The 14,432-nt window shown below is 43.0% G+C and overlaps 3 protein-coding genes across 4 annotated transcripts; 2 read left to right on the top strand and 1 right to left on the bottom strand.

Moving 5' to 3' along the window:
* Positions 1-8: 8 nt before the first annotated feature.
* LOC130530551 (F-actin-capping protein subunit alpha-1-like) lies at positions 9-3,432 on the bottom strand. The gene is made up of 10 exons (XM_057041807.1): positions 3,294-3,432; positions 2,471-2,534; positions 2,304-2,355; positions 2,056-2,119; positions 1,762-1,968; positions 1,616-1,695; positions 1,455-1,533; positions 1,304-1,375; positions 1,165-1,227; positions 9-1,086 (listed from the first exon to the last, which is right to left on the bottom strand). The coding sequence occupies exons 1-10, from the start codon at positions 3,330-3,332 to the stop codon at positions 943-945; spliced, it is 864 nt and encodes a 287-aa protein (XP_056897787.1). The 5' UTR covers positions 3,333-3,432; the 3' UTR covers positions 9-942.
* A 257-nt stretch (positions 3,433-3,689) lies between these two features.
* apeh (acylaminoacyl-peptide hydrolase) lies at positions 3,690-9,920 on the top strand. Of its 2 annotated transcripts, XM_057041800.1 has the most exons (23): positions 3,690-3,839; positions 4,268-4,397; positions 4,482-4,608; positions 4,701-4,788; positions 4,944-5,019; positions 5,117-5,208; positions 5,328-5,402; positions 5,729-5,866; positions 5,963-6,054; positions 6,154-6,194; positions 6,355-6,476; positions 6,563-6,623; positions 6,707-6,804; positions 6,890-6,941; positions 7,026-7,114; positions 7,209-7,347; positions 7,465-7,548; positions 7,981-8,061; positions 8,604-8,692; positions 8,828-9,018; positions 9,101-9,203; positions 9,278-9,384; positions 9,467-9,920. In XM_057041800.1, exons 1-23 carry the CDS (start codon positions 3,828-3,830, stop codon positions 9,564-9,566), a joined length of 2,187 nt encoding a protein of 728 aa, XP_056897780.1. In that variant the 5' UTR covers positions 3,690-3,827; the 3' UTR covers positions 9,567-9,920. The 2 variants fall into 2 exon arrangements, with proteins under 2 accessions (XP_056897780.1, XP_056897779.1); XM_057041799.1 differs by lacking the exon at positions 3,690-3,839 and having other exon boundaries at positions 4,175-4,397.
* A 135-nt stretch (positions 9,921-10,055) lies between these two features.
* On the top strand, positions 10,056-14,011 carry tlr9 (toll-like receptor 9). Its single transcript, XM_057041798.1, has 3 exons — positions 10,056-10,259; positions 10,763-13,699; positions 13,773-14,011. Exons 2-3 carry the CDS (start codon positions 10,769-10,771, stop codon positions 13,977-13,979), a joined length of 3,138 nt encoding a protein of 1,045 aa, XP_056897778.1. The 5' UTR covers positions 10,056-10,259; positions 10,763-10,768; the 3' UTR covers positions 13,980-14,011.
* The last annotated feature ends 421 nt before the right edge of the window (positions 14,012-14,432 follow it).

The raw sequence follows: 14,432 nt of genomic DNA, 5'->3' as shown, positions 1-14,432 counted from the left end.
TCTAGCAGTAGTAGTTCAGTGAGTTTATTTGTACAGCAGAATGGGTCAGAACAATGTTGAATATTATGGACTGGCACACAGATGTAGTACAGTGCGAGAGGTGAATGCAGCACAATTTTAGTTCAACTGGCACGGACGATTGTGCGGTTTATTACAGTTAAGAGCGCAACATCCTGAGTCAAGAACTAACAAAAAAAACCCTGGCATATTAAAATAGAAATTTTGCATACATGAGTGGAAGAATTGGGGTCTTTACCATAGGAAAGAGATTTTTGCAAATAAAGCTTTAATATGAGGATGTTTCCCTTCAGAGGAAAAGCTGCAGTGGTCTCGCCAAAATAAGAGCACGCTTTACAGACAGCAGCATAGAGGTTGCTTCTCTATACTCCCAGTCACCTATGTCAGCGTTGCACAACAGAACCAGTAAACGCTTCCTCCAACCTGAAACACACTGATTTGCAGGGACAGTTAGGCAGAGGATCATGCAACTCCCAAATTCTTGTAAACGACAACACCCAATTTCCAGCTCATGACTTGAAAAATGTTTCTCTGTTCTACTTTTCCGAGATTCAGAGTTTTCTTCCCACCAATCACACCCTTGACCACGTGCTTACACGTTTCAGCTGCATTTGTTCTTTTCTGCATGCTGACGTCGTTACAATGACATGCTCACAGCTGGACAGACAGCGGACGAAAACTACAACATGGAAAGATGGAAAAGATTTGCTTGTGAAAGGTAGCAGCCCTCAGCACAGCCCAATCGTGATTTTATCCCAAATCCTGTCAGATTGGAGCGTCAGACACTGCAAATCCTTAGTTATGCTTTTTATAGAACACAGATGCCCCCTAATGAAATTGTTGCAATTTGGTCGGTCCTTGTGCATGTATAAGTGGGTTGTGGACAGAAAGAAGGCTGCGTCTCCCTGGGCAACCCACGGCCTTTCATTGAGCATTTTGCATCTCCTTGCCAATTTTGTAACTTAAGATCTTGGTCCAGTCGATCTTGGTGCGCGTGACAGGCAGCTGGCGTCGCAGGGCCTTAAAGGTGGTGTCAGACATGGTCTGGTAGTTCTTACTGATGGCAGTCTGGGAATAGAAACAAAACTTGTCAGTGGATCTTCTCAGACACTAAATGACTCTTGTAAATAACAAAAGCTAACTCACCTGGTAATCATCCTCCTCCCTCATGATGATTTTGACAAATTCCAGGGCTGTCTGGCTTGGGTTCTACATGCAAGTCAAACATTAATATTTATCCCAATAGAAATCAAAAGGATTCACTTTCTAAACCTAGTTTACTTACAGTCACTGTTACTGATTCTGCTACATCCTTATGGCTAACCAGCTGCACATTGCCATCTTCATAGAAGTGAACCTGGAGACAGATCGCAGTCATCGATATAAGCTTTATCTTCTAAATAACACATTCATTGAAGCCACTGAGGCCACTTCACCTGGATTTTCAACACTCCAGCCACCTGACCAGTAGGCTGTCCGAGGGTCAGCCTCCACTCGGACCTGCAGCAACCATTCCTGTGGTTGAGACGTGAACTGTTACTCAATAACACATGCTAAAGTTAATATCATAAACTCAAAAGCAGAGAAGATGCCATACCAGTAATTATGGGGTTGAAACTGATGCCCTTCAATGCAGGCTATGATTGACTCCTCGCCCTCATCTGTGTTTGTGTATACCTGCAACACATAGTCAGTATTTCATACTGTTTACATCACTGCTGTCTACTCGTCTGAGTTCCTTACTGTGCAGCCCCCGGTGGGGTAGTGCTCTTTCACGTAGCCGCTGAGGGCGGAATCGATGGCATTTCTCCAGCTCTTCAGGGGAATTTCTCCATCGTATGGCTGCACGTCACTCACTTCTTTTTTGAGGTAGTCAAAGCAAAAAGACAAGCAGTTTCGGGGGTCCAAAAACCGCCCCTGCTCCAGGGCACCATGCTTTGTGATCAGGACCTGAATGAGAGAGGTTAGAAATGATAAACGTGGGTTCAGCTTTTGCTTCACTGAACTTGAACGTGAGAAGTTTATGATAAAACATACTGGCTCATCATAGCCCTCTAGTCTGACGGGAGTAAACTGATCCATGTTGTATTTGGCAAAAGCCCTGCACAAACAGAATAGAGACAGATTTGAGGCACATTTTTTACAAGACAGAACTAGTCCACATTGTGTCTGCGTTACACTTCCCCCCCGTCTTTATGACCCTTGAATAGTAGGGCACGCCTTGCCCCCATCTGGGTTAGGAATGTGTGAAATCTGCTGCTTTACATGAAGGTGAAATTACTTACTGTGATGCTCCCTCCTTAAGGAGGTTATCATTGCTGAGAAGAACCCGCACATCTAGAGAAATAAAAGATGATACCATTTGTGGCAAGTATTATATAGTAAAACAACAGCATTGTCAGGGGTTACTTTTTTATGGCAGTAGTAAGAAGAATGTCTTGTTACATCCTACCATTAAAGACCTCGTTGAACTCTCCTGGTGGAGCATGGGTCACAAAGGTGGTGACTACGCTCACCTATGAAGGTAAATGAAAAAGATCAGCGTCAAAACCATGAATACTGGTATTTTAGTAAATGCTTCTTTAAACTAGAGAGAGAAAGTTCAGCAACAAAGTGCCGTTTGACATTTAAGTGCCACATATCATCTGCAGGGCTCTTCCCAACCCACACTGCTGCAAACACACTGGACTGGACTCTAGCTTTCATACCAGTGTGTGCTTCACTCAATTATCTTTCCTTGAGGTCCAAATCAATATTTTTTGGAAGAATTAATGAAACGCTTAGCCTTAACCATACAAAGCGTGGATGGCTCTTCTACTTTATATGTGCATAATGGCTGATTTTAAATATTTCAACCCTCATATGGTGACATGTGTTCATTGATCTTTGTTAGATACCCGTTTGACCTGTTTGGCACAAATTCAAAGTAACAATATTGGCTAAATTAGCTAATGATTTTTTTTTTTAAAAATGGGATATGCAATACACTGTCGTGCATGGCACTAAAGGAACATTTCTGCAAAAAGGCTGTCATGTCAACTTTAAAAGAATTATCATGCAACAGTATTCATCGCACGATGTGTTTAACCGCCCCCCTCCCAGTCAGTTATGAGCTTTTCTTTAGGGTTAGTTCGTTAGCTTATCAACAAGCTTTATCATTGTCAGACATCTTTTTTTCTAAATCGCACGAAGATATTAAAATGTACAATAATGTAACAAGAACATATCCTTATAAATAGATTAACGAATGAATTAAAAACAAATTGTCCTCAAACCTTCTCGTCATCTGACAGTGGATCATTCGTGTCAGCCATCTTGGCTCTTTGTGACCCCACCTACCTCAGCTGACTAATAAATAAATAAATAAATAATCATCTCCACGCTCCTCATGTGACTGATAACAAAATTTAAATACACTTTACAATGTTTAAAGTAAATCTTTTCAAAATGCTAGCTATTTTAAAGAAAGGGAGGCACAAAAATCTTTGATATTTCATTCGTTCTCATGCTTCCTGTTGGATTTTTTTTTTTACACTTTATGCCTTCAAAATAGGAGGAGACAGAAGGTTTTCCTTTGAATTCCCCCTTTCTTTATGACAAATTTTCTAAAATTCGATTAAAATTTAATTTACTACAAAGTTGTAATCAATTTTAATCCTTCGCTCATTTATTGCCTCATTATTTACTCAGCGTTGTATTTAATTTTGGAACGTAACCGGAAGCACACATTTGTGTATCATAATCTAGTTTTGTAGCGCAAAACTCGTACATTGGCGACTTGTAGCTTAGCATCAAACACGGCAACTGTCATGGAGCCACAGGTATGAATCTTACATGACTTTATGACACATTATTTTGTACGAATATAAAAGCAACCTCTGGAAAATAGGTGTCACATGCGAAGCTTATATTATTTACGGCCAAGAAAACAAAACAGACCTCAAGTACCTTTGATTCAAGCTAGCACTTGTTAAGTTGTTGTCAGCTGTCACGGGAACTTCCTCATCAGACACGGCAACGAACAAAAAGAAAATAAAACAGAGGATTCAGCTTATTTTATCATACGATCTCGACTGATTTAAACTGCGAATCAAGCTAATTTTACTGACTTTTGTTGTGACTCTGTTTAAGATATAATCCTGTTGTGGCCGGCCAGATTCGTAGCTCGGAAATGAAGAGGGCATTGTTCGCCTTTGGCCAGTTTGTTCCAGTAGGACGTGCTGTGAGGTGTTATTCTGCATGTTTTCAGATGATCACCAAACCCGGGGAAATCGCCAGACTGTACAGAGATCTCAGCCTCTTTCCCTCTCTGAATAGAGCAGATGTGGGTCCTGTTGTCACCTCTCAGTATGGAGGCAAATACACCAACATTTACACAGGTAACTCATACTCGACTGTCTTTAGATGTATTTGTATATGTGTATTAGCTTTTAATACCGTTTCATTTACTTTTTTTGCTGCAGAATGGACTCAGAGTGACCTGGAGAGAAATGAGAAAGTCAAGTTTTGCAGACAGTATATTGTTTTCCATGATGACAAGTCAGTTGTCTTCTCTGGAGCCTCAGGAAACTGTACAGAGATTAAAGGAGAGTATGTGAAGATCTTGATAGTTTAAACCCCAATTTGTTCATCTTCACTGCATTAGGTTTCATTTGATTTTAAATATTTTTTCCCCGTGTCAGATTGCTCACCAAGGATTCCCCCTCAGGAGAAATGAAGGCTGTCCTCAGAGAATCCGTAATCAAAGGAGAGGAGAAACAATTTCTGGAGGTGTGTGTAGCTGTTTGTCTAAGAGAACTCTTTGTGAAACCTTTCTGTTCCACTCATAACCCATGTTTACATAATGTAATGTGTTATCCCTGAGGGGAATCTTGTCTCAGCATTTAAATTTTAAATATGAAAACTAAGAAAATGTGACATTTCAGATCTGGACTAAGAACATCAAGATGAAGAGCATCAATCTAACAGCCTTAAACAAACACGGCAAAGTCTATGACGATGGCAAGTTATGGATGTTTTGTATTTGATTGTTTCTTTTGACACCTAGTTGTTGTGTTTTCTATCTAAGTCCACTCCTGCCGTGTTCTTTCATCCACAGAACAATTTGGCTGCCTGGTTTGGTCACACTCGCAGACCCATCTGCTGTACGTGGCAGAAAGGAAGAGAGCCAAGGCAGAACCTTACTTTCAGGTAGAAAATAAATATTGTAACAAAAAGTACAAGGTATTTTGTGGTTATAACAATATTAACATCAGTTATACTAATAATACAGTAGAGTTCTTCTAATTATCACCAATTTCTGATAACAGACTGAGTCACCGGAGTTGTCTACCATTGGGGACGAGGAAGACACTGTGAGACTGGAGAAAAAGGAGGCTGTTAAAGTAACTACTAGTTTTACTATATCTTTGACATAATGTAGGGTTGTTAACTGATACTTTAAGTCTTCATTTTACTGTACAGTGTAGCATTTTGATTATATATAATCACAATCAAACTGCTAAAGCTGAAAAAGAAATCACTGTAAATCATTTTTGTCAATTTCTCTGTTCATATCTCAATCTCACATTTTTGCCCACAGCAGTTTCATGCAGTCATGTATAAAATGATCTGTAAAATGATAGATATATTTATGATAACTTCATGCAATCTATCTAAGTTTCTGGAGGTTTCTATTTACTCTTGAGTTGTTTTCCTTATTGGCCTACAGGGGGAGCAGTTTGTCTACCATGAGGATTGGGGGGAAGGTTTGGTCAGTAAAAGCTGTCCAGTACTTTGTGTTTTGGACATCGAAGGTAACAACATCACTGTATTAGAAGGAGTGCCTGACAATATCTCACCTGGTCAGGTAGGTGAACAAGTTCTGCGGCACTGCATAGATTTTTTGCTCTTTGACGGACTTGCACACATGTTTCTCCATTCCACTCTGTCACCATCTCTGCAGGCATTTTGGGCTCCAGGAGACACAGGTGTGGTGTTTGTAGGTTGGTGTCATGAGCCCTTCAGACTTGGTCTTAAGTACTGTCCCAACAGGAGGTGAGTGTTACTCACGCTGAACAATGTGAAGAGTGAAATCTGGCAATTTTCAGAACTTAGGTATAAATATATACATGTCTCTACCATTTACTCCATCAGGTCTTCTTTGTTCTACGTGGATCTCATGGGTGGAAAATGTGGTAAACATGAGCATTTGTCCCATCTAAGTCACAGTGCCATTATCAACATCATACAGTAAAATCCAGTCTAATTAAGTACTTGTCCAGCGCGAAGCTTGTCTATCGTCTGACACTGTTTGTTTAGCAGATGTTCACATATCTTTGTGTTGTGGTCACTCAGAGCAGCTCTCGTCAGGCACCAGTGGAGTCTACTCTCCCAGGCTGAGCCCAGACCAGTGTCGGATCATCTATCTGGAGTGTTCTGTTTATGGTCCGCATATGCAGTGCAGCAGGCTCTGCATGGTGAGAGCCAGAACCTCTTTCCCCACGCGGGACACTTTTAGTTTCAGCAAACACAATAATTCAACATTTGACTTATTTTATTCCAGTATGACTGGTATACAAAGAAGACCACGTTGGTGTTGGATGTTGTGAATCGATCTGCAGAAGGTGAGAAGTACCAGGTGCTCACCTCACAAATGCACCTTTTTATTCATGGCATATTAAATCTGTTTATTTCTGTGATTTGGCAGATGGCTTTACTGGAATCTACAGCTCTCAGTTGTCTCCCCAGTGTTGGTCAGCTGACAGTCAGCGTATCATCATTGCTTCTCCTCAGAGGAGCCGCAAAGTACTGCATACTCTCTACCATCATATATCCTAGTTTATCCACAGAGAACTGAAGTTACTCTTTATGATATTGTTGCTTTCTGAAGGAGCTGTTAATGGTGGATATAAATACTGGAAGTGTCACAAATCTGACCTCAAGTGAGTCATATTTGCTTTATTCATATCTTGGTCACTTAATGCCAAATTTGGCATTCAGAGTCTGATGATGTTCTTTGTCTTCAGAGTCTGAAGTTGGTAACTGGTCTCTGCTGAACATGGAGAAAGATCTGATGGTGGTCAGCTGCTCCTCTCCAAACTGCCCCCCAAGTCTGGTAGGCTTTTCTTTTAATTAGTTGCTGGAAATGTGATTATAACAGCTTTCTAGTGTCACGGGTGTGATCTAATACCGTGTGGTTTGATGTGTAGAGAGTGGGATTTCTTCCAGCCTTGGATTCTCAAGAGGAAGTGGCCTGGGTGACTTTAGAGGACTCCGAACCTTTGTCAGACATCGACTGGAAAATCTTGACTTTCGTCCCTCCCCCAGAGGAAGACAACAGCCAATATCGTAAGAAAATTCAAACAAAAGCAGAAATTCTGTTCCGTTCAACTGTTCCTTTGTGTTACACTCAAACAACAATATAATGTTATGATGGCATAAGGAATTTCTTTTTTCTTGTTGTAGCTGGCCTTGATTTTGAAGCTTTGCTAATCAAACCAAAGGAAGTTCAAAAGGGAGTCAAGCTGCCTCTTATTGTGACTCCTCATGGTTGGTTATTCTGTTTCATTTTGTCTTTGTCTTGTTCCACATTAATGTCACCATAGTGCAGTTTGAACCTCATATTACTTAGACTCTAATATATGAATTGATTTAGATGAAATGCCATACCTGTGTAAATAAAGCCACTCTCAGAATTTTTAGTAGTCAGTGGTTGTGTTGAGATTGTTTTTGCCCCCTTGTCAACAGCCATGCTTACAGACCTGTATCCTTGTCAACGGGGCGTTGCTGTGACAATTGTGCCCTCTGAGGCAAAATGACAAATCTCATTCTTAGAATCAGAACCTGTCTCTAATAACTCCAGAGATCTTTGACAATAGTCATGGGGGCTAATATATAGAGCATTTAAAGTCAAGAGTATAGCAGAATCTTAGGAGTTATTATTACTGATTGTTAAATACTAATTGTTCTTCTTTCACTCAGGGGGTCCTCACTCAGTGGTCGTAGCTGAATGGTTTCTTTCTCAGTCTGTGTTATGCAGGATGGGTTTTGCTTTATTGCTGGGTAAGTTCATGTGTTTTTACACGTATGTGCAGCAGGGGGCAACTTCACATACACACGCCATATATGTTTTAGCACCACTCGATACCTTAGATGCTCATGGATGCCGTTAATATTATTTTGGGGTGATTATAGTTGTAAAGTGTGTCTCCATGTAGTGTCTGATTATCAAAAGTTGGATGCAAATGATCTGGTTTTGTTTTTTGCTTTAAATTTTGGGGTTTTCTGGAGGGTGATGACAGGCATCAGTCTGTCTGATTGTATATTTGGTGCTTTAAAGAGCCTGGAGCAGGTAGCACTGCTGGTAATGCCAGCAGGTCAGCAGAAGCGCCAGATAATTCATATCTCAGTGGGAGTAGCACGGACGTTGAAATGGCCCTCCTGCTGCTGCACACAGCCCTGTCCGCTCGCTTATTGACTTGATGTTAAACATGTCACATGCTCTTGGGGTGGGGGGGCAGTACACCTGTGAAAAACATCTACATTTCAGAAAGAAGGTAATGTCATTATGCACACCGGCGTATGTGACTTCTTGCTGTTTTTAGTGAACTATCGCGGCTCACTGGGATATGGCCAAGACAGTGTCCTCTCATTGCCTGGTAACGTTGGCAGCCAGGATGTAAAGGATGTTCAGGTAAGGGATTATTATAGAGATTATATATATATTATACAGATAGTAATGTTTGAAAATCTATTTAGCCATCCACAAATCTGTGGTTCAAACAACAAACCATTATGTTCTCAATGATTTTCCCCCTTTTCCCGCTAGTTTGCCGTTGAAAGTGTCCTGAAACATGGCGAGTTTGACCCAGAGAGGGTAGTCATATCTGGCGGCTCCCATGGTGGTTTCTTGGCCTGTCACCTTATTGGTCAGTACCCAGGCTTCTACAAGGTCTGCGTGGCTCGCAACCCCGTCATCAATTTGGCCTCCATGATCGGCAGCACTGACATTCCAGACTGGTACGTTTTCCCCTGCGTCCAGCAGGGCCGTTCAGTTAAGCAATTCACAGGACAGAAAGAGACACGTAGTGTGTTTTTACAGGTGCATGGTTGAGGCCGGGTACGACTATAGTACAGATGATCTACCTGATCCGGAGGTATGGGCTCAGATGCTGAACAAGTCCCCCATCAAACATGTCACACAGGTATGGCTGTTCCAGCATCTGTAGTTGTCATTGCAGAACATATTATGCTGTAATAAAGTCACCTCTCCTCCTAGGTACAAACACCAGTTTTGCTTTTATTAGGAGAGGAAGACAAGCGTGTACCTAACAAACAAGGAATTGAATATTACAGAGCGCTGAAGGCGAAGCAGGTTCCAGTCCAGTATGTCTCTGCCTCAGTAACATATTCTGACTGGGTGACAGCTTCCGGTTCAGCATTTTATGGTCTGATGTGTTTTCTCCAGGCTGCTGTGGTACCCGGGCAACAATCACTCTCTGTCCAAGGTGGACGCAGAGTCCGACGGCTTCATGAACGTCGCTCTGTGGATCGTTCAGCACTTGTAACAGCGATGGTACATTCTAACACTAACATGGACAGGAAACGCTAACAAGGTCCCCTGCTGGGTCACATGTTCTGCTGCTTATTCCAGGACTGCAAGGTCCAGTGCCAAATGCATTCAGTTGGGTATTTATCTAGGGCTTCTGTGATTGTCACAACTACACTGTATTTAATGAAAAAAACAACTTTTTTTTAATGTAGCACCAATAATCAGAAATGGATGTATTCAGTTTTTATTTTGTGCTTTTTATGCAGTTGCTACCGATGTAAAAATGAAGGGCTTTTCAGTAGTTGTTTTTTAACCTATACAATTTTGAATTGTTGGTGCAAGGCACTTAATAAAGCAATCAAAAAAAATACCATTAGTGTGGAAAATCCCTTTATGTATTGGACCAGAAAGGTGGTGCAAACGTCTCTTTGACCTGTTTAAGTAAGGCTTCCATGCTCAACTACAAAGGAAAACTCTTTTTAAAACTGCCTTTAGGCTGCAGGCAGAGCAGGAATGGCTGGATTACACTTTGTTTTCAGAAAGGATGTTTTTTTTTAGAAACCTCTGAAATCTCCTCATCTGTCAGAACTGCGTTTTCACTTCTGCGTACTGTAACTGATGTGCACCGGCTGCGCTCATCTTCCCTTCATGAAACAAAGACGCCTGTGGATCCCAGAGTGATTTTCTTCTGAATTCCTGATCTATCTAAGTAAGTAATTTACCCTATTTGCACTTTAGAATGACCCTTTAGGGAAGCATTTGAAAAATGTCTCACTTACTCGTAAATTAAAAGCTGATTCCAGGATTCTACATTTGTGTTGGGCTTTATAATTCAGACAGGGGCATCCAGAGCTGAAATGCTTTAAATGTTTATTGTGTAAGATTTGGCAGCATCTAGACAAATTGATTTTCCTGGAATCACCCCCACCCACACGCGCACAGTGATTTTTCCATCACCAGTATTTCCATTTCAGATGTTACTAATGACACTGCAATGCTCAGTCTAGCTTCTATCCTACACGTTATATCACGAAAGTCTTGATACACTACATAACAACACACAGCAGCATTCTAGTGCTCTGTTCACAAATTGAAGATCTCCTAAAAAAACTGGATAAATATCAAGCATAATAATATAGCTCTGGACTGCTGCAGAGGTCACATGGAAGATCTTTATATCAAGACATCTAAAAGAGTTTTCCCCTCTTCTAGACTACAATGCGTTTCCTGATCCTCTGTCAGCTGCTTCCACTTGTGAGCAGCATAAATCCCATCTTCTTGCCATGTGACACTGACGCGAACACCTCCAGGGTAGACTGCTCCGACAGACCCCTCAGACGCGTCCCCCTCATCAAGTCCGACACCGTCACGTCGCTCCGTTTAAGCCGGACGAAGATCCGCCACCTGTGGCAGTATGATCTGTCGGGTGTGCCGAACCTTCGAGCTTTCACGATGGCGGATAACTGTCAGCCGTCCAGCATGAAGGCGTCACTGCACGACTGTGAGGTTAAGATCGATCACGGTGTCTTCAGGAACTTGTCGCTGCTTCAGGTTCTGAATCTGTCAGGAAACAGTCTCACCTCCTTACCCAAGTTACCTGCAAACCTGCGAGTGCTCAATCTACAGAGGAATCACCTCTTCAACATCGTGGAACCACTAAAAACGCCACATCTCCAAGAACTTTATCTCACCAAGAACTGCTTTTACGCGAACCCTTGCCAGCAGTCACTGAAAATCAGCAAGACTGTTTTCAGGGAGCTCTCTCATCTAAAAACGCTCACTCTGGCGTACAATAATTTGACATCTGTCCCTGAAGGATTGCCCAGCTCACTGGAAATTCTGGACTTGAGCGAGAACACAATCACTGAGGTTTTGGAAGGAGCCTTTGCTGACTTGACACATCTCAGAGAATTGAACCTGGAGTGGAATTGCCAGCGTTGTGACCGCGCAGCTCGGCCCTGCTTTCCCTGCCCCCGACACCTGCCACTCCAGCTGCATTCAAAGTCATTCTATGCCAACAAAAGCACCCTCACCTACTTGAGCCTGAGAGGGAACTCCCTGAGAACCTTCCCAAAGGGTCTCTTCCGGCCTCTGAAGAATTTAAAGATGCTGGACCTCTCGGACAACTTCCTCTCTTACGCCATACAGAACGGCACCTTCTTTGCGGAGCTGACCTCCCTGGCTTGGATCAGCCTCATTTACAACTACGAGCCCCTGAAGATGTTTCCTGAACTGTTCCTCTCCCCACACATTGGCGATATATCTGGACTGCAGTATCTTCTCTTGAGCGGCAACTTTTTCCACTCGCTTTCAGGCCAAAGCTTTGAGGTTCTCTCCAAGCTTCGGAACCTAAAGAAACTCGAGCTGAGGATGAACTTCATCGACAACATCAACATGAAAGCTCTGCACCAGGTACCTTCCCTGGTCCACATCGACCTCTCCCAGAACAGACTGAGCTTCATTCCACAGTGCTCAGTTTCACCTGCCGAGAGAGAAAGTCACCGTAACCAGAACGTGCGTGACCTCAGTTTTTCCCAACCGTTCCTTATGGAAACAAAACCAAATGTTACTTTTGGATTTAACTTCTTGGACCAGTCCCACAGATTGGAAACGTCACAGTCCTTCCCAACCCAGTCTTCACCATTGTGGGAAACGTTTTGCAAAAATAAAGTTACATTTGACCTCTCTCAAAATGACATCATGTCTGTTAATCAGGAGGTGCTAGCGGGGATGGAAAACGCAGTTTGTTTGGACCTTTCCTTTAATTACATGAGCCAGGCATTGAAGTACGGGATGTTCAGTAGCATGAAACATTTAGTGTTTCTTAACCTGTCGTACAACAGACTGGATTTTTATTATAATGAATCTTTCAGTGAGCTGAATAACACGTTAAAGCTTCTGGACCTGAGTAACAACGACTTTCACTTCAAAATGAGGGGCATGGGCCACCGGTTGACCTTCATTAAAAATCTGGTGAACCTGGAAGTCCTGAGTTTGGCTAACAACGCCATCGCAATGCGGATCGATCAGAGGCTGGTTAGCGCCTCCTTAAAGCAACTGTCGTTCAACGGCAATGACCTGAACACGATGTGGAGCTCGGAAAACAACCAGTACGTTAATTTCTTCCACAACCTGACGAGCCTCACCTACCTGGACATATCGGACAACAAGCTCAGGCTGGTTTCTCCGGAAGTGCTGTGTAACCTTCCCAGAAGCCTGCAGAACCTGAGCCTCAGCAACAATCGGCTAAACTATTTCCCGTGGGAGAACATTTCCGTGCTCAGCAACTTGCGTCACCTGGACCTTAGTCAGAATTTCATTTCCTTTTTGCCTTATACTGTCGTACACACTGCAGAACCCTTATCCCTCTTGGACCTCAGCCACAATCGCATCGGTTACATCCCCCGGAGTTTCTTCCTCGCCATGAATTCCTTGCAGCGTTTGTACCTCAGCCACAATCAGCTCAAACAGTTGAACCAGCATTTCCTCCCCGCCCCCTTCAAAAACGGCAGCGGCCCTCGGACGCTCAGCCTCCACGTCAACCCCTTCAAGTGCGACTGTGATGCTTCTTGGTTTGCGGACTTTCTGCGCAACACTCCCATCGAGATTCCCCACCTGACCACAAACGTGCACTGTGAGTATCCAGAATCCCAGCGTGGCAAAACCATCCTGTCCATGGACCAGCGCTCCTGCCAGGACATATATGGTAACTTAGCTTCCGTCGTCTGTTCCTTTTTGGTTCTTGGATTCACTGTTCTACCCCTCCTCAAGCACCTCTACGGCTGGGATCTTTGGTATTCTTTACAAGTACTTTGGGCGGGATTTAAAGGCTATTCCCAGCTGACTGGCCAGGATACGAAGTACAACTATGATGCTTTCGTGGTGTTCGACACCAGTGACCTGGCTGTGAGGGACTGGGTCTACAACGAGCTACTTGTCAATCTAGAGAACTCTGCACACAGAACGTTCTGCCTCTGTTTGGAGGAACGAGATTGGGTTCCTGGGTTCTCCTGCATCGAAAACCTGCACAACGCTGTGTCCAGCAGCGTGAAGACCATGTTCGTGCTGTCCACTGGCACCATTGAGCCGATGAGCGGCGTGATCCGTCAGGCTTTCTTCATGGTTCAGCAACGGCTTTTGGATGAGAAGGTCAGTCACGAGACTTTCACTCCCTTGTTGCCGCGGTTCCCTATTCACTGAAAGATCTCTGTTCCCACCACAGGTAGACACAGCTGTGCTGGTTCTGCTGGATGAGATGTTCCCCAAACTGAAATACCTGCAGCTGAGGAAAAGGCTGTGCAGGAAGTCTGTACTATCCTGGCCCAGAAACCCAAAGGCTCAGCCACTTTTCTGGAACCAGTTGAGGATGGCGCTGTCATCAGACAACCTCAGCTTCTATGACAACAACATGAGTGAAAGCTTCATATGATCACTGACAATAAATTCTTCCACAATCTTCTTCTTCCCTCAGCTTGTTTTTCTGGCTAATGTGGAAATAGATCTAGCCCACTGCCTTGGACATTTCGCTTCCCTTTTTTGAGGTTATTTGACAGGAAATGAAAGTGATACGTACAGAGCAGACTGCGTTCACCTTTCTACTCACTACTGTATAGTTTTTCCCCCTTCATCTATTGACTCTGACTTTGTTTACAGCGGTTTCAGTCCTCCTCCCCTTTCCGTGATGATATCAGATCATAAATACTCCCCCCGACATGCATCAGGGATTTCTCTCTCTTTTAGTCACATGCAATAAAGTCTAGACTCTCGGAATCCAAGAATAAGACAACTGATGCAAATTTTTGCTCACTTTCAATGTGAGGATGTGACTAAGAAAGTGAATTATTTGTGTTTCTTTGAAATGTGAAAATCTGCCATTTTAATT

The sequence above is a fragment of the Takifugu flavidus genome, chromosome 8 (assembly GCF_003711565.1).
Source record: "Takifugu flavidus isolate HTHZ2018 chromosome 8, ASM371156v2, whole genome shotgun sequence".
Taxonomy (NCBI): domain Eukaryota; kingdom Metazoa; phylum Chordata; class Actinopteri; order Tetraodontiformes; family Tetraodontidae; genus Takifugu; species Takifugu flavidus.
This window is presented reverse-complemented; position numbering and strand designations above follow the sequence as displayed.